The 26,203-nt window shown below is 40.0% G+C and overlaps 1 protein-coding gene across 2 annotated transcripts; it reads right to left on the bottom strand.

The window, feature by feature from the left end:
- NUDT4 (nudix hydrolase 4) lies at positions 1 to 23,469 on the bottom strand. 2 transcript variants are annotated; one of them, XM_062491446.1, is made up of 5 exons: positions 23,371 to 23,469; positions 9,673 to 9,783; positions 3,742 to 3,786; positions 1,207 to 1,291; positions 1 to 212 (listed from the first exon to the last, which is right to left on the bottom strand). In XM_062491446.1, the coding sequence occupies exons 1-5, from the start codon at positions 23,467 to 23,469 to the stop codon at positions 10 to 12; spliced, it is 543 nt and encodes a 180-aa protein (XP_062347430.1). In that variant the 3' UTR covers positions 1 to 9. The 2 variants fall into 2 exon arrangements, with proteins under 2 accessions (XP_062347430.1, XP_062347431.1); XM_062491447.1 differs by having other exon boundaries at positions 1,207 to 1,294.
- Between the last annotated feature and the right edge of the window lie 2,734 nt (positions 23,470 to 26,203).

Raw genomic sequence — 26,203 nt, forward strand, 5'->3', positions numbered from 1 at the left:
TCCAAATGTTTATCTCACAGTAGAGGGCAACCCAGAAGTCTGTGCAGAAGTGACATACAAGGAGTTATTATCTGGAAGAGGGGGAACCACAGAGTTTCCATTAGTGGGTGAACAGCTCAGTTTCAGTTTTTCCAAGTATTCTGCATGAACAGGCTTGTGACACTGAAGGACCTTGATTGCATCTTCTACTTTAAACCATTCTCTTTTCCTTCCTGAATGAGTACAATCCACAAGAAAGAACAGTGTTATAAAACTTTAACAGCACTATTGGTTGTTATCTAGTTACTCACTCCTCCTCAGTTTTTTGGAAGTTGAAGTTGTCAGGCAAGAGAGTAAATGAAAAGACCTTGAAAGAACTGATCAACACAAGACATGCACTGAAGCTTACTGAAATGCAGTTAATAATAAAGCCTTTCAGATAACCCTCTTGAAGCAGGTATTGGACAGAAACTCTTAGGACTCCATATGCTCCAAAAGGCACATCTGGTCCTTAGAGGAAAGGGTGATGTTATTTAAATTGACTTGATACTGCCTTCCTGCATTGTCATGCCTATCAGAAAACCAGTCTTTAGACTGAACATGCACGTATGGAGAATGGCTTGGTCTGATTTCAAAAGCCATGTTCCATACTCAGCATCTCCATAGGCATCCATACATGGAGTTACTTGGGTTAGGGTAAGTTTTAAAAATTATATACCTTGTATCAGACATGTTTAAGTTTCAAGACTTTACTAAGATCAGCTTAAGACCATCTTACTTTTACAAGTTGATCCTTTAAAATTTAAAGTCTCTGAAAACACATATAGACAAGGTCAATGATCGTATTGTTAAACATTAAATTAATTCTGTTTTTCATTTGCTTTTACAGCATTACAAGTACTGTGCTTGAACATATATAAACCACTTGTTTAAGATCAAGGACACTTTCATAAACACCCTAGAGTATCATACAGTAAAACATTATTTTTATAGAAAAACAATGCGGCAGTACAGTATTTAAAATATATGTAAAAAATTACAAAGTTTTTTCTGTTATCTAAGAATAAGAGTAACTGTGTCAGAAGCAATCTAGTTATGTGTGCATTAAAGCGTGCAAGAACAGTATCCCTTGACTTTTTCTAGAACAGAATTAGTGTTCCCCCTGAATGACACAAATTGCTTAAAACATTTTTAAGCATGGCACGTAAGGACAGAGAATTAATTTACCTATATTAACTGAATCCTCCCAGTCTTCCAGTATTTCCGTCACAGTAAGAACATAAACGTACGTCCTATGCTTCCGATCCTGGTTCTGCTTGAATATTAGAAGTACAAGTTTAAATTCTCATCTAAGTAACTTACAGACTTACCACAACTACAAGATCAGAAATTACTTACCTATAAAGGATAGTTGCCAGCAAACCTGGCTTTTATTTTCATTAAACAAACATCTACACTGGTGAGATCCAAAATGATGGGAAAACAAAAGTTCTATCTGAAACAGCTATTCTCTTTTACTAGACTAAAACAAAACAAAACACAGACAATACAAACAATTTTGAAGATCCTGAAGTTCTGACCAAAGTTTGTTCTTGGTCATCCAGCTAAATATTAGCAGTTGTCCACTAGTACTGCCCTAGGTAAGTACTAGTACTTATATTTTACATGTTGTTAATGACCACAGTACACCATGTTTGCTGAAACTGTTTCCACAATACATTTCTTGGATGAAATGTTGTTTAAAAAAAACCCAAAAGCTTTTTGCAAGATGGAAGTGGTGCATCATGTGGCCATGTCACCTACACAATGCTGGCTATAAAATTTCACTCTGTGAGTGAGGCAAATTAAATAGTCTATACTTGCGATGATGACAAATGCAAAAATCATTGCCATCTGCTCATTCAGCAGGTTTGCCACGATGGCAGCACTCGCCACCTGTTTAGAAGGCATTTGTTTTGCACAAGGCAGGTTAAATAGAGAGTCTGACAGAGGTATTTACTCAGGGCAAGGCCAGTCCATGCAAGGCTGGCATAGACATTACTCCCTGCTACTCCAAAGCAGGCTAGTGGCAGTGTTTGAGGTGCTACCCAACCATCCTTCCCCTTGGAGAAGAACTGAGCTCCTAATGAAACCAGGACCATCTACAATTACAACTATATTAAGAACCAAGAGATGTTATGGCCTAGCTCCCCTAACAGATGGCTGTATCCTTGTGCCAATAACCTTTCCTACTTAACTTTGTTTCACTACAAGCTTAATATAGCTTTGAACTGTTGTGCTTTACTAGGTAATAAAAAGTCTCCAGGAGCTGTTTGTTCATATCATCATTAAATAGGATATATATATTTGTAACACATATCCTCTGGCTGTAGTTCTAGAATAAGAGGACTCGGCAGCAGCATTATTTCAATCTTATCTTAGTTCCATCCCCAGGTCACAAGGTGTGGCCCCCTCAATGGTTCTAACAACAGTTTGTTGGGGGCCTGTTGAGAAATTAAAGTAGGGCTTTGATTTAAGTTAGAAGTAACCTAGAAAAGTGACACAACAACAATTTTTCTCTCTTCTGCTCTAGCTTGTGTAAATGGCTTCAGAAGAACGTGTACCCAAACTACCAGTGAATCATGATGCTTTGCAGCCCCTGTCTTAAGCCAACAACATAACAGATATCCTGGATTTTTTGGTCTGAGCTGAGAAATGGAGAATACTTTTGTAGACTGACCAGCAGAGTTAAAACACAGCCAAGTTTTTAATGTGTAGTTCAACTCAAACCCAAAACATATCAGAAAAATGTGAGTAGTACTAACCACAAAGCTTCAGGAGCTACTGGAGCTTCTCTAATTGTGTCATGGCTTCCGTATGTCACACAATGGGACACACGACTAATATTTCACAAAGGAAATCCCTGTCAGGCATACACTGCCTATAAAAGCTGGGTGAAGATTTGTACCTAACTTAGAATAAGGGACTTCCACTTAATATACAACACAACATAGTAACACTGGATGTATTAGGAGCTGGAGACTACTAAAACTACAGTCTGCTCCTGTCTAGAAGCTGAGAAGTGGGCAACACCAACACTAAAATAGAGTTCTAACTAGCGTTTTTGCACTGTTAGTAGTTCAGAGTCTGATGTTTACACTATCACGTAGATGTCTTGAACTACATAGTTTGCTAAAGATTGGATTTATCTGTTATCCAAAGTCTTGGCCTTTTTTTAGTGAATCACAACCATAAAGAGAACTCACATGTGTGAAAGTTGACAGATTACTTCAGCAAAATCTAACCAGGGAGGAAGAATCAAAAGAATGCCACAAAAAAAAGGCTGGTGTAATGTTTCAGAAAGACTAACTCTAGAATGGTTTGGTTTATTTATTTATTTTTACATCTAGATATTGTCCAAGCACTAATTTAATCTTTCCAGCAAAGGTCCAAAATGACCTGAGATTAGTTTAGCTGGTGAGAGCCTGGTGCTGGATAACACCATGGTGATGGGTTTGATCCCTGCAAAGATACTTGTTTAGAAGTTGGACTTGATGATCTTTGTGGGTCCCTTCCAACTGAGAATATTCTGTGGTACTGTGAAATTGAATAGGTACTTTGAACTCTTCCTATTCAAATATTCACACATCATGTGTGGACACCTAAAGTCCTGTCTAATTTAGCAGATCCAGCAACACTGCAAAATTATAGGTAGGTAATGTTGCAGCTCATCAGTTCTCACAAGCAAAATATTGCTTTTAGAACTTAAAGGAAGCAGCTCACCTCAAATATCCCAAGTAGTCTGCCCAGCTTTCCCTTTACTCCAGCCTACAAAACAAACAGGAAAAAGAATTAGCATTTGGTATTAATTTAAAAAAAATATAAAGCATCTGTACCATCATCCTACATAAATAACCCTAATAAGGAGGAATATGTTAAGTAAGAATTTTAAGTTTTAATTAGATAGTGCTTCACTAATTTTGGAGATTCTGGTTTTACACTCTTTATGAGTATTAGAGTACAAAAGCTTATCCTAATGAGTGGATCAAAGACTCCATAAATCTTTCAAGGTTTCCATCCGGACCAAAATACTTTATTACTTAGCACATTTTTAGTGTACTGTATTTTATTAAATAGATAAATCACACCCAATACTGAAATAATCCAGAAAAGTAGAAAGGAGGAGAAGAGAATTTTAGGTAGCAGCATTAGAATTAATCTCAAGAAGCAATCATTGAAACTTCAGTGCTATTTTAGATAGAAATTTAAGTACGAATCTTCAAAACACAGTAATGAATTAAACTGTAGGTTATTGCACAGATCTTGCAGCATAATGGCTTCATGTGTGCTGGTTTTCTTATTAAAGAAGGTTCTGGCATGCAATATAAACCCCAAATTTATATCCCAAATTCTCTGCAGTTTTTGAACTCTTTCTAGCTAGTATGATTAAAAAAGGATTTCAGTTTAGAGTTTTACTCCAATATTTTAAAATAATCCCTGTATCAGCCCGTGGTTTGTGATTTTTATCAGTTCAGATACAATGGTCATTACTTTCTCCTATGACACTAAGGATTGCTTTTCAAACAGTAATACATAAATGTCTCTTCCAAGGGACATCACTTACAATCATCCCTTAATTCTAAACAAAACTCAGTCCATATGACTGACACAAAGGCATATGTTGCCTACTGGCAGACAAAACCATATTTAGATTGTTTTTGTCTTGTTGTATAACCAATATTTAAAATAGGACTTCTTAGTGATGACATTTTCTAATTTTCAGTCTTTGCTTCCAGCCTTAGCAAAAAACAGATACTGATATCTTACATCTTTATATAAAGGACTATATGGATCTTCATTACATTTTAATGAGTAACTGACCAATAACTGGGCAGGCTTTAGCAATAAGACTAATCAAAGTCTTACTGTGACTGTCTTTTTAAAGAAAGCAGATGTCTGGTGTTATTTATTAAGCCACTTTGATGAAGGAAGCCCAATCACAGCCCAAGCAAAATCATCAAGGCATTTTGCTTAGTAAGAGCTACAGCAAAAGTTAATGCAAAACTACATACAATATTCTGTTTGTCTGCTGTGATGGCTGAGATACCTGTTGGAGCTCATAAAACCAAAATACTCAGCTGGACCTGACAGATAAGTGCTTAAGCAGCACATTAATTAGGAAAGTGACAGACCCTTATTTTTGGGCTGAATAAGTAACCTGTGCCACAACAGGCACTAAAGATTGCTTGTGCTTTATACTGGGTAATGAAAAAGCACTTATTCATGGAAAGCAGCATGCTGAAGAAATGTTTAAATTTTACTGATTAGTCCTAATTTCCTCAGCATTACAGTATCACTTCAAGTGGGAGTCTGACAACTAATATTTAGCACGTGGCAAAACCTTCAGGACCAGCTAGGTTTAACTGATACTGAATAGCATTCATAGAGTAGTTTTGTCAATTTATTGGTATCCCATAGTTATAGTGTGAATTCATCAGTGTTACTCTAAGTGGAATTTACTTAACAGTTTCTCTTTTCTCCCTGCAAGCAAATCAGTGGTTTAAACAAATACACTTTGCTGAGTAATTCTGAATGAAACTGTTAGAAGCTCTCCATTACCTCAAGTGCAAAAACTCCCCAGAGCTTGAAGTGAAGCTTTGGTGCAACCAGATGTTGCTACATAAATGTGATTACTGTAACTGATGTCCAATTACTCCCTACTCAAATATACATGTTTCCAAAACATAGCATCACGCCTGCAGACAGCAGTGTTATTTTGAAAACCTCTACACTCAAAAATATAAAAAGGTAGTAACTCTTAAGTCTGGTGATTTTCTTCCCCTGAAAATAATATTCGACTGAATAATCTTCATAGTTGAAAAAGTACCATGAATTTGACAGTGATTTTTAAGTACTTTTACTAACAAGAACATTTTCAAGTTCTTTTTGTAATGTATTTCAAAATGTGCCAAATTTAAGTGCTAGAGGACCAGGAAATACTTCAGCTTTATCCCCAGAAGAGTATCAAAAGCAGTTCCCACTTTTCCAATGGTATGCTTCTAATCCAACACACTGGTTAAATGCTAGACTTTAAACCACTTTGCCTCTCATAAAAACACACTTCTTCCTTTGGCTTTTATGTACCCATGGCTGTTAAAATATGGTTCTTCAAGTAAACAGAATCCTATAGGCTTCTATAAGTGTGTAAGGCCATCTAAACTTTGGGAGAAAAGCCTGAAAAAGCCTGGCTTTCTTCTGGCAGACAAGCTGTTGAATTAAGTGCTGTACTTCCCCAGAACAATTCTCTAAGGAAGTCCGAGTGCTGTGCAAATAGGACCTCGGATCTGAATCTTATCCGTATATTTTAGCATTATTCTAAACCCAGCCACAGGAGAGAGAACTATCCACTTTACCCACCCCATAGTCGGTCTGGCCTGGAGGTGATGCCTGTACCCAGCTGTAGAGGTACTGCAGTCTCAGGTACCTCTGTGTCAGACTCGCCTGTTTCCTGTAGATGGAGCAAGAGTCATACTGCACTTCAATTTCTACCCTAACAGTCCACCAGGGCAGAAAGTTGCTTAAGATCTGAAAGATTTGAGTTATTTTTAACTCTGGCATCTGCAGGATAGTGTTGTAGCCATTTTAATGGCCACACTGCTGAAGGGATGGTGTCAAGACTATTTCTGCCCCATTTTTGCATACTTCTGTAAAACAAAATGTTTGACTACGTGCGCCTTAACCTTTCAGCTGACAGTGTGTTTTATTAATTTATTTTTGCAGTGTCTAACTAGTTCTAGTTTGTAGCACTCAGTCATTTTTCAAATATTAGGTGCTCACTGGAGGCAATTCCTCTGTTTCCTATGAGAAGTCTTAGGCGATATTACTGCCACTTTCACAGTTGCAGCAAATTAATCTTCAGGATCACCATCTTCTTCTCAGAAACTATATCCATACAGGGCTGGGGGAAATAGCATATTTTCTCATAGCCCTTTCAATACACTACTAAGACAAAGCAAGAGTTTTTTTGTGAGATGGAGCAAGAAAAGGGATCAGTTCACAGAATATCTCCATTTACAAGGCTGGGCATCATTGGCTTGCCATTCATTTGTGTAATTTTTCTTTGAACAGTACATGTGCAGACAACTTACTTTCATCTTTCGTGTTACGCAATAAAAGACAAAGTTCCAAATTCATTAATGGAGTAGCTCCTCATTTAGATGAGGTTCAATACCTTTCTGGGATTGCTTTATACTGTAACTTCATTTTGGTATTCTACTTTCAGGTCTGTAAAAGAGTATTGTATCTAAATAATTAAGGTAACTGTCAATTTCCTGTGAAATGTCAGACAACCTTAAAAGAACCACTAAATGTTCAGTAGAGGAAAAAATATCATTAACATCAACAGAATTGAAGAATTAAGAAACCCCTGGAGTCATGTACATAGGCAGCCTATGAAACAACTGCCATGCAGGTGCATTTGATTACACAGATCTTTCAGTTGTAAAACAAAGATTCTAAATACACTACTGTTGGTGTCCAAGTGAGCATATTTAAAACCAGTAGGCAATCAACACTTCTACCCATTAAGGAATGCCATTATAATTCCCACTATGAATTTATCCATTTTAATAAATTAATAGAAACCAGTGCTTAGTTTGTGCATGACCCAATACTGAATAAACACATTTCAAACCAGCTCTACTGTGCTGTCTTTGAAGTTTATTCATTCACAAAACTCTGTACAGTTCACTGTACTGTGACCAGCTTGCCAGGTGACATTGACCTTAGTATAAAAAAATATAAAGGACATCCACCTTTAGAAAGGTCAGTATGAATTTCCATGGCTCAAACCCCTAAATTCCACTCCATTTTCTTTAAAAATGGCATTTGGCAATCTCATGGAAGCATATAAGACTCAGCTGGGAGCTGAAGAATATTTTACTTTAAGACATGAGCTAAATCTGATCAGCTGTACAAGCTATCATACACCAGAAATTTTGAGGGAGTAGAACAACTGTAACCAAATTATTTCTGCTTATTAAAGCCCTATGTCTGTGAAAACTCCTCATGCATTTGCAAGCACAGCTCAAAGCTGAACATGGCCAGAACTTTATATTGTACTCCAAAGTATCATAAAGAGCATAGTCCCTTCAAGATCATCCATTTTTCACCACCAAAGGAAAAATAAAACTCCTAAACATATGACTACAGTTTAGTCAGCTCTAATTTAACATGGAAAGGAGTCAATACTATCCCCCATCTTGGACTACACCTGACGTCAGATCAGCAATGAAAATTACCAGTGTTTCTAAGAACACTGAGCAGAGGACTGTGCTTTTTAATCCTACCCATGGATATGTGACAGTAGGAAGATAAGACTTTCCCTGGAGGCGTTACTACTTCTTGGAAGCCTAAATCTTTGCTGACTCATTGCTAAAATCCAAACTCTTTGCTCGTTTCTAATGGACTGTACCCTGTGGCTGAGTATGTCTTGTGTAGGTCAAAATGGGCTCCTCCAACAAAACTGAACACAGTCTGGAACACCTTTGATTCAGCAAGGCTTATTCATGCTTGAACCTTGCTGCAGGAAGGCTGCTGAGAGCAGCAAACAGTGAACTAGTCTGTTCCCCAAGTAAAATGGGAGAAGGGTCACTGAATCACAGTTCACAAAAGATCTCGCTTTGACACTGAATAGCATGGTGCAAGTCACATCTACATCAAGTTCCTAAGTCTCAACACTACAAAAGAACCAGTCTTAAAGGTCATCAAGACAAATCACCAAATAGCATAGCTAATAGAAAAAAAATCCTTACACACACTAATCAGTAACAATATTAGTGTATTTTGTGAATAGCAAAGTGGGGTGATAAAACTGTTTAAGTCTAGTAGAAATCTTGTAGTTCACTCACTTACAAGAATGCATCCAATTTATTAAAAAAAAAAAATCTTATACCTTCTATTTAAAAGTATGGTATTTTCATTTTTTCTTGCAGTTTTATTTGGTTTAGACATGGCTGTTAGATATTAAAGAAACCAGTTAGTATTTTTGACAATTTTCCTAGGAAAAATAAATAGCAAATGAAACCCCAAAATTGTGAATTTGAAAGTTAAGCATTGTAGTATAGGGAAACTGCATTAATTCATCACGATTTAAAGCTCTGTTTTGCCTAGTCATAGGGGCAGAGACAGAAAGGCAGACTATATCCATAGTGATTTCTTTATAGATAAGCAGCCTTAAATGTATGAATTCTGAACTGCTCAGATACATCAGTTTCTAATCTGTTTAGTTTGGAATGTCCTCAGAGGTCTGTTATTTCCTGTTCTTATACAGCTATATGTTAATGCTTAGTTTACTTCCACTCTGTTCTAGAAGAGCTGCAAGTCAAACATTTTCTTCACAGAAATGTTACACTACTATAATGTCATCTGGCATAAAATCACAGTTCTACTTCCAGTACTTGTTTATAAAGGCAGACAGAAATTCAGCTATGAAATGAAAGAGTGCTGTGAAGAAGCTAAGTTAATTAGTTCACCTCACCACACTATATCCCAATTCTAACACAGAGAACTGAAGTCCTTTGATTTTCATAAACCACAAGGGTCTCAGCCAAATACTAGATAAAGAAGGCAGTTCCCTCTTCCTTCTTGGTTCCCATCTGAAGACAACAGCAGCAAAGATCAGCTGGATTTTTTGCTTTGTTTTGTTTCTGTTACCTCTTCATACACCTCTCTCACAGCTGCTCCCCCTGGTTCTTCTTCTGGTTCCATTCCTCCACCTGGTACAATCCACTGATCTGGATACCGGCTACTGCTTACCAACAGCACCTGTAAGGAATTGCAAGTGACTGTTAAATACAGCTCACAAGTCAGGAATCTCACTCCTAGCTGCTTCTTCAGCAATGCACTTTCTCACCTAGCCAGTTAGATTACACACTTTAGAAACAAAACATAACAGGCAAGCAGGAGTTGAAAAAAGAGGAAAACAGTTAACATCCAATTTGTTTTATAAAAATAACTCACGGAGTCATTGCAATCTCTTTGTACAAATGCCTTCATTGGATGCTTAGAAACAATGTGGAAAATACAGAGTAATGTTCACAAGAGTGAAGGCATACAACAAAAATCTAATAATAATATTTTCCAGAACTAAGTCTTCAAATTATATTGATGACAAAGTGCAAGACTTAAGACATTTTCATCACAAAGAAGTTAAAACTAATTCTTCTGGAATGGCATCTTCTGGCTAAAAATGGACTTCTGAAAATATTTCTTATTTTTAGTCAGAAACTAGCTTCTTTTTAGTTGCTGAAGTGTTATGTTAGCATGACATGCTTACACTATTGCATAACTAAAATACAGGGAGAGTACTTCATTGGCCCTTGTCCAATTGGGTTTCTTTTAAACATTTACATAAGTGGAAAAACCACAACACATTGAATTTGATTTCTAAATTTAACATTTTTTTTTCCCAAGACACTTTAATTTCACTTAATTTGACTCTAACCTGGTTCTGTCATTGATATACACCAATTTAAAACCCCCTATCTATAGGGCCTGTCCTTCATAATAGAGCAGAGAAGATGTAAGCTACCTGTCCAACAAACTATGATACCTTGTATATGGAGTAATTTTGCAGTAGAAGTTTATGAAAACAAGACCTTGATTCACGACCTCTGGGAAAGAAGCAGTTTAACTTTTATTTGAGACACATCCCAGTTACTAAGACATTCTCCCTCATCTGTGTAGTAAAAGGCTTCCTGTTCTAGGCATTACTTACATATAAACCCTACCCTGAAGTCAAAGGACAACTGTGGGGAGTAAAAGGGCAGGGTCACTGCTCAAATCTGGAAAAGCAATTAAAAGACTAGAACAAGAACCTCAAGTCTAAAGGTTATAGTTTTAACTGGTGACAGACAACTGAAGTGACAGTCTCAGACCTCACCTTTAAGAACTTCAAACTTACCCCCGTTGTGTTAAACAGGAAAATGACTCTCTGATGACAGCAACAGGGAAATAATTACCATTTATACTATGTCCCTTTGGTACTCATGGAAATAGGTTGTAGGTTCACCTACAGAAACTGGGAGTGCAGTTCAGATGACTGCATATTTTGTGAATGCAACGATAGATGTGCAGACTGAGGTGCACCTGGAAGAGCCTTATCTGACAGATCTTGTCTTGCAATGTTTATCTCATGTGCAGTCAAGATTAGTACAGTGGAGAATCCTTCAGAGTAGGACTAATTTCCCCAAAGCTTTTTCCTATGCTAAGTAAGGAATACAGCAGACATCACTTAGTACAAAAGCATTCTTAGCATCTAATCTAAATGCTCATGTTTTCAGTCAACTCAAGCATTTTACTCAGCTATATAAAAAACAAAAATTACTCAGCAAAAGCAATAAGGCTAGAGACAAATGTATCTCAAACTTGATCTTTACAGCCAAAGGTTTCGGTTTCCCTAGGATTCTTTGACATTAACAAAGGATTCACACAGTGCACACAGCTCTACTAAAAGTAATCCAAAGAATACTTTTCAACACTTAGGTGGAGCACCTGCATCACTATGAAGAACCACTTTGAGCAGTGCTTAAAGATCAGTTGTAAAAAGCAAGTTATGAATTCACTTCCGAGTTCCAGATACAAGAATGAAACATCATTTTCTGCTGATGAAACGAGTGCTCAATCCAGTCATGTGAAAGCTAGCAACAATAATGAACAAAAGGATGATTAGCATTAAATCGCTCCCAGTTTGGTAGAATAATTTTAAATCAGAATTCATTGCTTAGTTAAGGCTAAACATAAAACTCTTAAATTACTACTGTGTGATAAATCAGGATGCTCATTCTAGCAGTGCAGTGTAGAGGCAGGATTTTTTTATGCCTTTATATATAGAAGTTGACTACAGCTAATCTGATCAATAGACTATTAAAGCTGGGCTTGTACATATATTAGCTTTAAATTACCCTTTTAAAAAGCAGAAACAAATACATCTAGCAAGTAATCAACATTAAAATAAATCAACTCTTCTAGACAGGCTTTACAGCTATATATACAATAAACTCCCAAGCATTACAGCCTGGGAATTCATTTTAGTAACTATCCAAACCTCCACTAACCCCGGAACGGAAGCATCTTCTCAAACATCTTTCCCTCTATGCTTTATTCTCCTGTGATCCCACTGCTTTTACAGTCTGAATCCAAGGGATCACACTAAGATATATCCCTGAGATCATCAGATGCACAATTATTTTACCCATTAATGCATTAAGCCACTAAGGCATGAAGCATCCATCCTGGAATAATGCTATCAAAAACTTACTTGGTGTTAATCAGACTCAACAAACAACAAGACCTGATAGCTAGCAGTTGCAGGATTGTGTGGTAAGGTTGAAAAGCATTCCACAGATTTTTTCAGTCATAGCATCAAGTAGTCTTCCATGTTTTTGTTTTGTTTTTTGTACACTGTTTTTCATTCCGTATAGTTTTGAGGTGTTTCCATCTGTAAGTGACCAGGAGATACATCCTCCAGTACCTAAATTAGGAGGCTGTAAATATAAATGTGATTTAACTATGAAGACACCAAAAGGCTGTGCTGGTTGACACTGCACTCACATGCCAAGCGAGGTGCAAAAATCAGCAGCAGAAATGCAGCAATTCACCCTCCCTTAACAGAAGATAATCAAACTAGGAAAAATGTGATCTAGGTTGCCTGGACATCCAGCCTTTTCTGAGAAGGCTCATGGTCAAGCAGATTACAATAGTCTACTGGAAAAGACAGCAGAATCTCACACACCGGTATTTTCTGTGTTATGCACACCAAATTTTACATCACAATCCCATTAGGCTCAAAAGAAAAAAAGAAAAAGTACTTCCTATGCAAATAATTATGTGTCCTGTATCCCCAGATGCAGGAAAAGGACTAAGATTTGAATTGTATTACTTGCTAGTGATCACTGCCTTTGCCATGTCTTTGACTAAGACTTACTGTTGATAACTTGTTCAAAAAAGGTAGAGTACTGCAGTGAAGTCTGCTTGTCTAGTTATACAGCTAAGTTTATCTTACTCCAAAGACTAAGGTGAAGATACCATAATGCTGCCAAGTGAAGAAGAAAAGCTGCAAAGAGGAAACAAAAGAAAAATTCTTCTATTAAGCGTTACCAGACAAGTTTCACCTCACTTCCAAGTCCAGGAATAGCAATGACCTTTAAGTGTAGTGGGGAAGAGAAACTGCTAGACAGCCTGCTTCTAATAAGCACCTATCAATACATGTAACCATCATATGGTCAACCAAAAAGGTTATTACAGGGCAGGTGGCATCATAGGACTTGGTCACTATAAACGCAAAGCTTGCAGACAAACAATTGAAAATTTCTAAAGATGCTGAAGCTGTGGCCTCTTTAGTGTTCTCAAGTCAAAACCAATCATGAAACAGTTAGTAGCCATGCATTCCAGAAGACCAAAATGACAACAGCTCAGAGTAATACAAATTATAACCACAAGCTATTTATCTCAATTTTTTTTCATATTAAGCATAAGATAGGTAGAAAATCATTTAAGTTTATATAAAATATCATTGTTTTCTTTCTTAACTGAAGAACATTGTACTTTAGCAAAATAATTCTATTAAAATCAATTTACATAAAATAGCAAGGACAGAATTTAAATTAGCCAGAGCAAATCCCTCAGCTGGATTCTTTAGATTTCAAAACAAAGTCATCCCCAGCTTGGAGGAAAAACTTGCATTTGAAAATATACCATTTCAATTTCACAATAATTATTTGTCATCAGAAGTCTTTAAATTCTCTATTCCCAGCCTAATCCCATCTAGTCATGTCTTCCCCACTGCACACCTCATTTTCTCTCCTCTCATTCCTCCCACCATTCTGGTATCTATGTCCAACTTGATGCTTGAAGTACCTGATGGAGATAGCCAAGCCTGCCCCTCTTTATAGCAAAGCTGGCAGTTAAATGGAGCAATGTCCAAGAGAAAAACAACCAACCCTTCACTCCCAAAAGACCGCTGAGCATGTGTGACTCAGCTGCAAAGAGCACCACATTGCTCAGGTGTACTGCTCAGAAGACAGGTGTGTGGAAGACAAAGGATTCAGCTCCCAAACTCAAACGTAAGTAAGTACACACAGATAATTTCAGAAGATTTAAACTGGTCAGAGTATAGAAAAGATCATTAAGGCATTAAAAGGTATCTTTTATGTGCAAAACCATGTTAAATGTTGTTAGATGTACTGCGTATTTTCATAAGCATCAGAAGCATTAAGAGGATAAAACATCCAAGCCTACTTTGAGAAAAAAGACAGGACCCACTCTGGTGGAGGTTGATATAATATAAATTAACACACTCAGTATGGAAACTCAGCCTACACGGTTGGTTGGTCTGCTAAAGTTACAAACACCTGAAAGAGCCAGAAAGATGGTTTAATCCTGAACAGCCAAAAGGGTCAGTCAAGCTCTTTGATTTGTTTAAAAACAGCCACAAACAGGTGCTCAGGGAAGAATACAAACACTTAGTGTTTTATTTTCACTTTTTCATTTTTCAAGTATTGTTTATTTCCAATTGTTTTCAGCTCAGGAGCTTCCTTAAAAGCACTAGGGGACAACTTTGAATGCTGCAACACAGGAACACTATTGAGAAGCAAGGAAAAGCATCTCTTTCAAACTCTGGAGCATATTTGCATAATTAACTGTATAAATTTTTTAGGCAAAAATACACATCTCAGAGAGCGTATGTCAGCCTGCTACTGTAGTTAAGATATTTCCTTTAGCTAACACTTCTTTTTTTTTCTTTCTATTTTAAGAATCACTGCCTCATTTCAGCAGTTCTGAAACAGTTCTCAGTTCCCCTATAGGTTAATGTGGTATCCTTGTCCTAGAATGCCATTGCCTTTTTTTTGACTGCAGAAGGTTGGAAAATGCAGTTTTAAAGCTTGCCATAGCAATGCTACACAGGCAGCATTTAGTAAGGAACACGTGCCTTCCTGAAAAGATTGTCAGTAGTGACTGCTTATAGTCCTCATTTGTTACTGCAATAATTGTTAAAATTACTTGAGTTTTTAAACACTGAGAAATAAAATGCAAAAAGTTATTGTAAAGTAGTAACAAAACTTTAGTATCAGACTTGACAGCATTTTAAGAGCTAATTAAAGTCAAAACTGCAACTTTACTTTTCCCCTAACACTAGGATAATGAGTTCAGGAAGCTGATCTGGATGAAAAGTAGATTCCCCTTGAAAGCTTAGTGTCCAGCCTGCACACACAACACCCATCAGGACACAGCCATTCAAGGGGCAGTGCTGCACAAACTGGGGCAGAAAGGCACCACGGCAACCTCCCAATTTCAGATCAGCTTATACCAATTCAAGAGCCTCTAGCAAAGTACTTTAAAGACAATAGATTGGAAAGCAGTCCCCAGCTATGACAGAGGTTAAAAAGATGATTTAGCCTCACTGAACAGGAGCCAGCACAACAGCAGAGGAATGGCTAATAAGCAGTACGTTAATCCAAATGCTCATTAATTTGAGCATGAATCTTGAATGCATCTCAGAAAACTGGGTTCTGTCTACACAATATAGTAAAGTCTGAAATATCCTCCCAACATTACTTTAAGATCACTTTTCAAAGCAGCAACACAGCACTTGAATATCAGTCAGTGCTACTTCACCCCCATTCTGAAGATGAAGGGTAAGAAATACAGATATAATTTTATAATACTTCAGAATTAGATCTGGAAGCTATTTTTCCTTTGGGACCTTCTGACTTTAAGGCCACATGGCAATAAGGAGAGACACATCAGCCTTTTTCATATGTTTTGCTTTCAACTTGCAATTACTGACCTGCAACATTTGGCCAACATGCTATAGTGAAACAGAATTTGAGTGCCTTCCTCTGGCTATTTAACATACTTCATTTTATTCTTAGGCTAAAGCGTTCCTCTCAGGAATACAACAGCACTGTACTACTATGGCATGACAATCAGAACATATTTCCTCACATAAGGTGACTCAAGTCACCTGCAGCATTCCATCTCCCCCTAAGCTTCAGCATACTTTGGAGAAACAGATGTATCAGGTCTCACAGTGTGATGAAGGGTACAGATCTTGCACCCAGACATGACAAAAGAAGATTCCCATCTGAAAAAATAAAAAAATAAAAAAAACAAGCCTGCAAACAAATAAGAAACTTCCCACAAGTGCCTATAAAAGAAGTTTTACTTGTCACGCTGGGCCACTTCCCCAATCCACTACACATAACCTTCTTCCCTCATGCTTGCTAATGCAGACCAAGGGAGAAACCACAATTTCAGGTGGCAGGGGAAGAGCTAAATTAATATTGCTGCCCATTTCTTTTTAACTTGAAACCACGGCCTAATCTTGAGCAGAACTGGGCTTTACTGGTTACCCAGCAACATAATCTGTTTGACTAAGGGATCAGCTTCCAAGCACTTGTCAGAAACAAGAGCTCCAAGTCTTTGAGAGGCAGTCAGCTGCAGGTAAAGATTTGACAAGGTTATTTCTTGACAAGTACCAGTTACCTTTTAGAGTTTTCTATCTTTGAGATACGTCTTGGAAGACAAAAATTTGTTTTAAAGTATTTACATTTGCAGCACTGGTTTCACCAAAGTGCTTAAGCACTAAGTCAAAAAGCCACTGAATTAAAGTAAGCTTTTCAAGAATTCTACAAACAAAACTGGGAAAAAAATACACATCAAGCTATGGTCTGTGAACTCACATATCTACAAAAGATACTTTAAAAAAAACATGTCTAGCTAGAGATAAGAATGCATATGTGTGTGTATATAGGCATATATAAATAGCTATGATATTAACATATTTCTGAAGAAGTCTGCCAGTATGCTATTTCACAGCAACTTGAGCACCAATGAGTTAACTGGAGCAATTCAAACAGAAACTCTGCCATCAGTTTAAATCCTAAGTAAACTTAGGATGGTGCAAGTAAGCTAAAAGGATATTTTTTCAAGTATATTAACTGAAATATAACTAGTTCAAAAAAAGACAGCATCTTCTAAACAGGGCATAAAGTGCTTTGTTATAGTGCTTTTTAAAAAAAATCTTAGCCTGATGTTACAAAAATACAACCATATTTCCTCCTTCCCTCAGTCTAGCCCACTTTGAGCATCCACCAACCACATTAAACATATCTATATGGCATATACAAGTAATACCATAGGCATGGGTTGTGGTTTCAAAGTAAAAAAAAACACCTCATGGTTGACTGATGTCAGTGTCTGAAGACTCACAGATGAAGACCAAAGATTTCTGCCAAGGTGGACAGCTGAATTCCCACAGCCTCACTAAACCTGCAGGCTTCCACTGCTGGCAAGTAGTTGGAATTTGTCAAAAAATATTCCAGCATGAAAACAAGGTGTATATAGCATGCCTGCAGGAAGCTGCCTTTCTGTGGACATAGTAAACACCAGTGTCTTGTATCCAGAGTTGGTTACATGACAGAAATCCTACCACAGCAACCTAACGATCAATTTTTCTTAACATTAACACAAGCTTTAACCCCATATGGGCCTACAGGGATAAACTATAAGCAAACACTGCTTCTGTAGACACATCATAAAGAGCCATTTTGGAAGATGTTTTTAGGTTTTGATTTTTCAAGTTATACCCTTTTCTACAGCATGCAGATCATAGATTCATAGAATGATATGGGGTAGAAGTGACCTTTGAAGATCATCTGGTAGTCCTAGCCCCCCTGACACAGGCAGGAAAACCTACCACTAAACCAGACTGCTCATCCAACATTACCCAACCAATTGGATAATGTCCAAATGTCAAGAAAATGCTGTAAAAAAGCTAAGGCAGCAATTACCCTACGTTAGTTACTCTTCCTGTCCATTAGCAGGCCAGGGACATGAAGCAGAAAAAAATAAAAGCAGCAGTGTGCTTGAAGTCCATAAAGAAATGTGTATTCTCTGGCATTTAAAATATGCCTATATTCTATGAGGCCATCATAATGCAAGCTAGGTAACCCATACCACTACGGAGACCATGCCAGCCTTAAATAAGGTGCCATGGTCATACCCCAAATTATCTGAAAGCACACATTATTTGTGTGTTTACACCTGAGAGCTCTACAGTGAAAGAATAAAGAAACCGAACTAAAAATTCTATGTCACGTATGGAGCATCTTTCACGACTGTGCAAGCTTATTAACAATAATTCCTGGAGCACCCCATTTTGCCAGGGTAGACAAATGATACTTCTGGGCCCTAGTGTTATGGATCAGGCTGTGTAATAAAAGGTGTTTCTGGCTTTCAGACCATTTACATCAATGCACATACAAATAACATTTTACTTTTTGCTTTAATAATGCCATAGCTAATATGAAACAACAACTGTACAAAACAGAGGAACACTATTTTTAAAAATAATTAAACTGTGACTACCATAACAAGACATAAGATACCCACGCTTAATCTATCTTGACATTCTACAAGCACATAAAAGTTATTAAATCAGATAAGAAAGAAGCTATAACATTAGGAGCTGATAATTTTTAACTCAAGAATAAGATAAATAGTTGACATGCAAGTGCATGCCCTACTACAGAGGGGGAAAAAAAATTCTACATTTCCTGTAGGTGTGTAACAATGCATTTTTCCTCACTGCTGTCTCAATATTAAAAAAACCCAAACCCTTCCCATCTGTTTTCATTTCATGTACAAGGCTGAACAACAAAGGCAAAATTAAAAATTGAAAAGCTTGAAGACTTTCTTGGCATATGAAACTATTTTAGGTCTGCCACTAGCAACTGCTGGCTGAACACTAAAGTAGGGCTTTCAGTACCATATTTGATTACATAAAGCACTGTTACAGATGCCAAAGTAATTAGAATGCGCTCAAAGTTTATATTCAAGATACTTAAAAATAACTGCTCATTTATTTGTATAAGATGCAGTTGGTGGAAAAAAATTATATTTTAAAAATATTTTAGTTAATCAAATTGCTACAAAAATACGTTTATTACTATTTGCTCTCACTGCTTTAAAGGCGTGCCTTGTTCTCTGCATTGAAAAGTAAGAATTTCCTTGCCTACCCTCTGCCCAGACCCTAAGACAGGAGGATTTTTATGTAAAACTATTATTTGCAGAATACTGAATGCATAAACAATTCCCACCTGTGGAAGCAGCCGGTCCTTGTACCAAGAGGGCTCTCCTGCAGGCTTATTCTAAAGCTGTCATCCTCTCCTAGTTGCTCAAGAGAAGCTTGCATTTCCTCATAGACAAATCCGTCAGCCCATCCCTGCCTGCTGAATACCATCAGCTTTTTGCACACACCTACCAGCTTCTTGTTTGTTCAAAGCAAAAAAGGCTGCACCCACCCCCCACGTGCTGCATGCCCACATAGCCTTGTTTCATTTTTTAATGGGATTTCTCCTGCTTCCTTTCCAGGATGCTTTTTTTCTTTCAGAGGGCAGATCCTGCAAGTACTGGTTTATCTTCCTAAAGGACAAAAGGAACCAGCACTTAAGCTCATATCCAGGCATCTTGCTCTCTCTCTTCAGCCCAAATAACAGCACTGAGACCAAAACAGGCAACACTTTAATGACAGTAGTCTAAGAGACTGCCTCCTTTAACACTTGAAAAACCCCAAAGCTACTGGATATGTTACTTGGCTATTTGGGCTTCTTCCTTTTCAAAGGATTTTTCTTTTTGAATCATACACTATGACAGCATGAAGAAAACAAAATCTAAACCAAAATGGACTATACAGCACTAAACTGTTTTGTGTGAAGGCACTTGAAGAAACAGATTTTCACAGTGGTGTAGCTGAACAACCATCAGTCATCTTGGGTACATGTTTTCAGCTGCAATATCAGCTCTCAAAGCAGAAGCTTTTGACAGGTTGCAGGACTGCAGGGAAGCTCAGTTTGCAGACTGTAACACTCAAGAGAACTGACTCAACAATTTTAAGCCTGGCACCAAGGACTGACAAATGCAGCTGTAAGTCTACTTGGACAGGGCACTGTAGCTGGGAAGTAGGAGTTTGGTGTCTGTATTTCAAACTGCACGCAGGAACCACCAGGCTGAATTTTGCCTCAGCAGTATTCTACAGCATGCCTATGTTTCAAATTGAGAAATAAAGAAGTAAACTGAAACCCAATGCAAATAGTTGTGTAATAATAAAATAAATAGATGTATAATGAAATGTAAGGGATGGGTTTGGCCAATCTTTTTTCCATTGACATGTTACTTCACTGTGCATAAAACTCAGCTGTAACATCAACATCAAAGAGGCTACAAAGGTAGCATAAGAAGTGCAGTATGGTTAAGAAACTGACCAGGAGGCCATACCAAGAAGATTTTGCTAGGTGAACAACAGATATTAAATGTTTCTGTGACTTGCCCAATTTCTGTCAATGGGCACAAAAAGCTGCTACTGAAAATGCCTAAGTCTTTAGTGGAGAAGCAGCATCCAGAAGTCACGATATCAACAGGGGACATCACACGAAGTTGCAGAAGTTCTTCTTCACCATCAGGTAGGAACACTGCTGTGGATTTCTGGTACAAGTTGAGAGTTCATGAGGTGGCAACAAGTTAGAGCTTAAATATCACCAGTAAACACAAGAGGACTACACAATAGCTTTACAAATCATGCTAGAGATGGGTCCTATTACAACATTTCTCCTGGTACAGCTAGACAAGTGTTAGTAACCTTTTACACAGCACAGCATGATCCCATCTAAAACAACTACAAGTGTCACCCACATTAAAAAATACATTTGCCAAATGGAGCAAGATGTGAGAGCTACCATGATGACCAAAAGATAAAACTGTTTTTAAGAGAAGATGATTTAAGACTTGAAGTTCATAAAAAATGCTAAGAAAGGAATGACTGCTGTCAACAGAAAAGTCAGACAGCTACGTACAAGGAAGGAGAGAAAAAAAAGATTAAGCTCAGCCATAACTGGCTAGGGACTAGCCTTCTGGACAGTCAGAATGGAAGTAGAAAGAAAGGTTAATGCTAAGATTTGTATCACAAGATTGCTATAGATACTTATTCCTCCAGATATAACCTAATCAGATGAAAGGTAGAACAAATTCAGTATTGCACATAGTATCTCCAGAAAAAAAAAAAAAAGTTGATATTTTGATTTCTTGCTTTTAGGACTCCTAAAAAGAAATGCATTGCTAAAAATTGTTTCAGTTGTTGGTTCTGTCTTCTTGACTCCAATGTCAAGCAACTCTTTGCTTATCCTGTAAGTCAAAATAACTTTGAAAACTATTCTACCTTGTAGTTTCCCTCGACCTCCCAATAACTTCTACAGGAGTTTCCTGTTCTCTTCTTCTCCAGTCATCCAGGTACCACCCTTGCACTCCTTCCCTACAGAAGTTACCCTACACTTAAACACCCTGGAGATGTAGCTTGGCTGAAAATTGATGGTACAATCTCTAGAGACTTAGAAAAGAAACTTAAGACATTTACATGGAGTAGAAGAACACAGAAACTACCTGGACAACAGTGTTCAAGAAGACAGAAGCAAGCTTCAAACAGCCAGTTTGGGGAACATGGCTGGTGACTGAAGTTAATCACAAACAGCAGTCAGGCACAAACTTCTAAGGAATAGATTCTGTACTGATACAGAGGAAGCCAGCACTTGGGAAACAGCTCCTAAGCAAGTTCAAACTGCTGGCACTGCCTTCCTGGAAATAAGTTGTCAGAAAGCAAATTTAACTGTTTCCAAACACATAATCTAGGTCCTAAATCTGATCTGATGTCCTCCAATTCCCTTCATCCTCAAGTATGTCTACCTGCATGATGCCAAGTCCCAGCCTCATGGCAGCAATACAGGTACTCCATCCAGAATACCACAAAGCATTGCAATGCAATAATGGTCAGTACCAACTCTTCTTATACAGCCCAGAGAAGCTGCTATTATCATCCTTAGACTCAAAGGATGTTATTACACACAAACAATATTCTGAAGCAGCCAGTATCTCACTGGATGCAAGACTGAAAGAGAATGACAAGAAGTTGTATCAGGAAATGAATGAATGGAAATCACTGACAAAGGTGACCCTAACAATAAATTTCCAACTACAACTGATGCAAAAAGCTGCAACGGTGGCTCAGGTGTTCAAACTCCAAAGAAGTCTGAGCTGGAGTAGCATCCAAAAATAAGTGTTAAAGTCACATAAATGTTTAAGTATGTTGGAGTGTCAGAGACCAAAGAAAAGCTATAACCCATAACAAGACCTTTCAAGATTCCTGCTCGGTGCCTTTCTCCCTTATACTAGGAAAACCCCATCAGCATGGTCCCAAAGCTGTATTTATACCACATAGAAAATATTTTTTTTATTTAAAGTGCCTGTATTTTGAGAACAGGCCTCTTCTCACTTCATTGTGTTTACTTAGTAGGTGTTTAAGGAAGACCCTCGCTCTACTGACAGCGTGGGAAGGGCACCAGCATCTTCTAGTGTACAGATAAAGGCAGGAAATAAAACCCAGACCCCAACCTTTATAGTTATTTCATGGCTACGAAATAAGAAAATGAAAACAGAAATCGCAAAAGGGTATGCTTCCAGGCCGAGACCATCTATAAACGTATTGTGCAATAAAACCATCAGCCGAGCTCCCAGATAACGGGCAGCGGCATTGACCTTGGCTCGGAGCACGGGACAACTTTGTTGCCACCTCCCGACTCTGCTGCAACATAAAATTCCGGGTGAGCGCAAACCTCTACAACCAAAGCCGCAGCAACGACACTCCCGAGCTCGTTCACAAAACGTTTCTAAGCCCCATTTTACTCTCCCGTGGGAAAGCCAGGTGTTCCAAGCACAGGTTTGTTGTTTTTTTTTTTTTTTATCGCACCCAAGCGGGGCAGGAGGCTCGCCTTCAGGATGACACACCGGCCCAGCCCTGCACGCGCCATTATACATTAACCGGTTTTCCGCGTGTTACGGACACGCAGAAGATAACCCCGGAGTTCCAGTCGGTGTCCCGGCCCATCCCACCCCGCCCTGAGAGCCGAGTCTCCCGCTCCCTCCTCTCCCCCTCCCCGCCGAGGGGCGCCGGGGCCGCGCACAAAGGCGGCGCCGCACACGTGGGCGCGCACCCCGCCGCCCCAAGATGGTGGGCGAGAGGCGAGCCCGCCCCGCCCCCGGCACCGCTCCGACCGGCACGGCCCGGGGGCCGCCCGCCACCGGCTCCGACCGCCCGGAACCCGCGCGGCCCCGCCGAGCCGCCCCTGCCCGCTCTCGGGGTGGCGGGAGCCCCGGCACGACCGTGCGCCCTGCGGGTGCCCCCCGGGAGGCGCCCGCGGCCAGACAAAGGGATGCGGCGGCGGCGGGGCCGGCGGAACGGGAACCTCGGCCGGGCCGGGCGCGGCGCCCCCCCGCCCCACGTGCGCGGCGGCTCGGCGCGCTCACCTCGTCCTCCCGCTCGCTGCGGAAGCAGAGGCACGCCGCCCGCTTCTTGTAGCCCTCCCGGTCGTACGTCCGCGTCTGGTTCGGCTTGAATTTCATCATAGAGGCGGTGACACGCCGGCTGCCCCCGGCCGCCGCTGCCGCCGCCACGGCTCCTCTCTGTGAGCGCCGCCGCCGCGCCCCTGGGACACCGGCGCGGGGCCCCCGCTCGGGAGCGGGGCTGGAGGAAGGCCAGTCCCCGCCGCTGTCACGACAGCGCCGCGCCGCCTCTGCCGCTGGTGCCGCCGCCCCGGGAGTCGCGCCGCGCCATGGAGCTCTGCCGGCGCCCCGAGCCGCCGCCGCCCGCCCGCCCGCGGCGGCCGCCCCTGCGCCCTCACTATTTAACCGTAACGCGCATTCCGGCGCCCGCCGCGCCGCTCCGCGCAGGCGCCGGGCGGGGCGGGGCGGGGCCGCGGGGGGAAGCGGCGGTCACGGCGGGCGCGAGCGCCGCGGGGTGCGCGCTGTGCGGGCCCGGGGTCAGCGGGAGCGGGCGGGAGCGGCGGGGCCGGAGCCGGAGCCGGAGCCGGGCCCGGGGTCAGCGGGAGCGGGCGGGAGCGGTGGGGCCGGAGCCGGGGCAGGTTCAGTGGGAGCGAGCGGCGGGGCCGGCACAGGCACCGTTCCAAGGCTGCCGGGCCCGGGCCCGGGCCCGGTGCTGCTGTGGGAGTGCTGCGGTCTGTGCCGGCAGCCGCCGTGGCACCGGGCCCGACGTAGGTGTGCGGGGCGGGGCGGCTTTCCCTGCGCGGTACGTGGGGTGGTATGCACATGGCTCGAGTGCTGCAATACGAGCGTAGCTTTGGCCGTCTAAGTTAACCCCTTTTTAAAACACCTTGCTTTTGGAAGACGTGCTCCGTGCAGGGTGGGATGCGGGCAGTTCAGACTGGTTTTGTTTCGTTTGGATTATATTATTTGCGAGCTAAGGATGGACAAAAGGCCTCCCCGATGGTGCCAGCAGGCTAGGATGAAGTCTATTAGCTCTATGCTTTTATTATCATGTGACAGTTGTCATAAAAACCCCAAACAACTCGCAAAAGCAAAACAAGAAAACTCTACTCCTTTCAATGCCCCCGGATTGCTGTCAATTGCAAGCAGTCATCAGTGCATTCAGTGCTCCTGCATGAAAGATTACTCAGCTGTGCTGGCAGACAGAAGACAGTGTGTCCTTACTGTAGTGGTGTGGTTGTAAAAACTTCTCAACTGTTCCATAGACGTTTTCCTTCATCTGAATGTTTTTGCTGTTCGGCCGGCTACTTGTGCTTCTAGGGTGGACCAATGTGCTTTAAACGAATATTCTACTTGTTCCTTGCTGTTCCAGAACACGTATTTTTTTCATCCTGAGATTATTTTTTAAACTTTTTTGTTGATCTGTAATCAGTCAGACTTTTTATATGCTGTTTATGGCATGCATTGGAGATGGGTTTGTCATCACTGTTTGCTCTGGTTCTTAGTGAAATTTGGACCTTCTGCTCTTCAGAATATGAGCGAGGTGCTATGAATCAGAAGCATGAAAGCTGAAGGAAGGAAAACACCGTTGTAGTGAGTTATATTATTTTGCCCAAGATGTAAAGTCAAACACCCAGAGATCAAGAAACTCCATATTTAATTTGATTTTCCACATTAGATACTTGTATAAACATATCTTTTTAAGAAGGCCTCTGCCAATTTGCCACTTTTACTGCTTAACAAATAGACTGGCAGATAAGGTTTCTTCCTTTTCTCCTCATTCAGTACAGATTTAGGTCTCATTCATTGCAACTTGTCATCAGTCAGGTCTCGGGCTGCATATGATTTTAGCAATTTAATGGATCTGCAGTTAGGATAAACTCTTAGAAGTTTTTTCTTTTTTTTTTTTTTTAACGTGTGGGAAGGACCAATACCTAATTAGTGTCTGAAATTTTTAGTTCAAAGCTTACCAAGTTAATATCTGAAGGCTTTGAGAATGCTGAGGAATGGTTTTGATGCTTGTATTCGTAATTTTAGCCATGATATAGAGCAACGAGTTTGGTATAGTCTGCTGGATTCTCTTGTAGTTTAAAAGACACATGTCTCTATAGACTGAGTAGATGTCATTCATCAAATGCATAAAGCAAAAAAATTCTTGTAGTTCCTCTGCTTTTTAAAGCAGACCAGGATAGAACTCAATTTGGTTTGGGTGGTTCCTTGAACTACTGTTTCAGGGTTTACCTTTCAAGACAAACCCATTTAAAGTCTTCTGCATGGATCTATTTGAATTAACTTTTTCTTGGTGGTTATTTTTTTTTGTTGTTGTTGTTTGTTTGTTTGTTTTGTTTTTATTTTTTGTTTGGGAGGCTTCACCTCCCATGGAATTGGAGGATGTTCAAAAATAGGATTTAGACTTGATGAGAGCACTGTCCAAAGATCAGATGACCTTAGGCCAGGTTTTCCACTTCTGTACATTCCATTTCTGTACACCTCAGCCCTCCCACCCCCCCAAAACAAACAAAACATTTGACTGCCAAATCAGAGCACAACACAGAAATCTATCTGTTGTGAAACTCATGGTTTCCTTGTCACGTATGGCAGAGGTAAGGGCTGGAAGACAGAGCTCTGTGAGACGGGCCGGTCAGTGGCTGGCTGTAGTTACAGCTCCTCATCTTTTTGTTAGTTTTGAGAGAGAGAAGCTGGGATTCCTTGTGCTGTGAAATGACCTTAAGTGCCTGATTTTTTGTTTTGTTTTGTTTTGTTTTCTTTGGAAATGTGATCCTTTAACAATCCTTGCTTTTTACAGTCATCAGGAGGCTTGACTCTTCAAAGTTTTTTGTATTTTTTCACTTGTTTC

The sequence above is a fragment of the Cinclus cinclus genome, chromosome 4, assembly GCF_963662255.1.
Source record: "Cinclus cinclus chromosome 4, bCinCin1.1, whole genome shotgun sequence".
Taxonomy (NCBI): domain Eukaryota; kingdom Metazoa; phylum Chordata; class Aves; order Passeriformes; family Cinclidae; genus Cinclus; species Cinclus cinclus.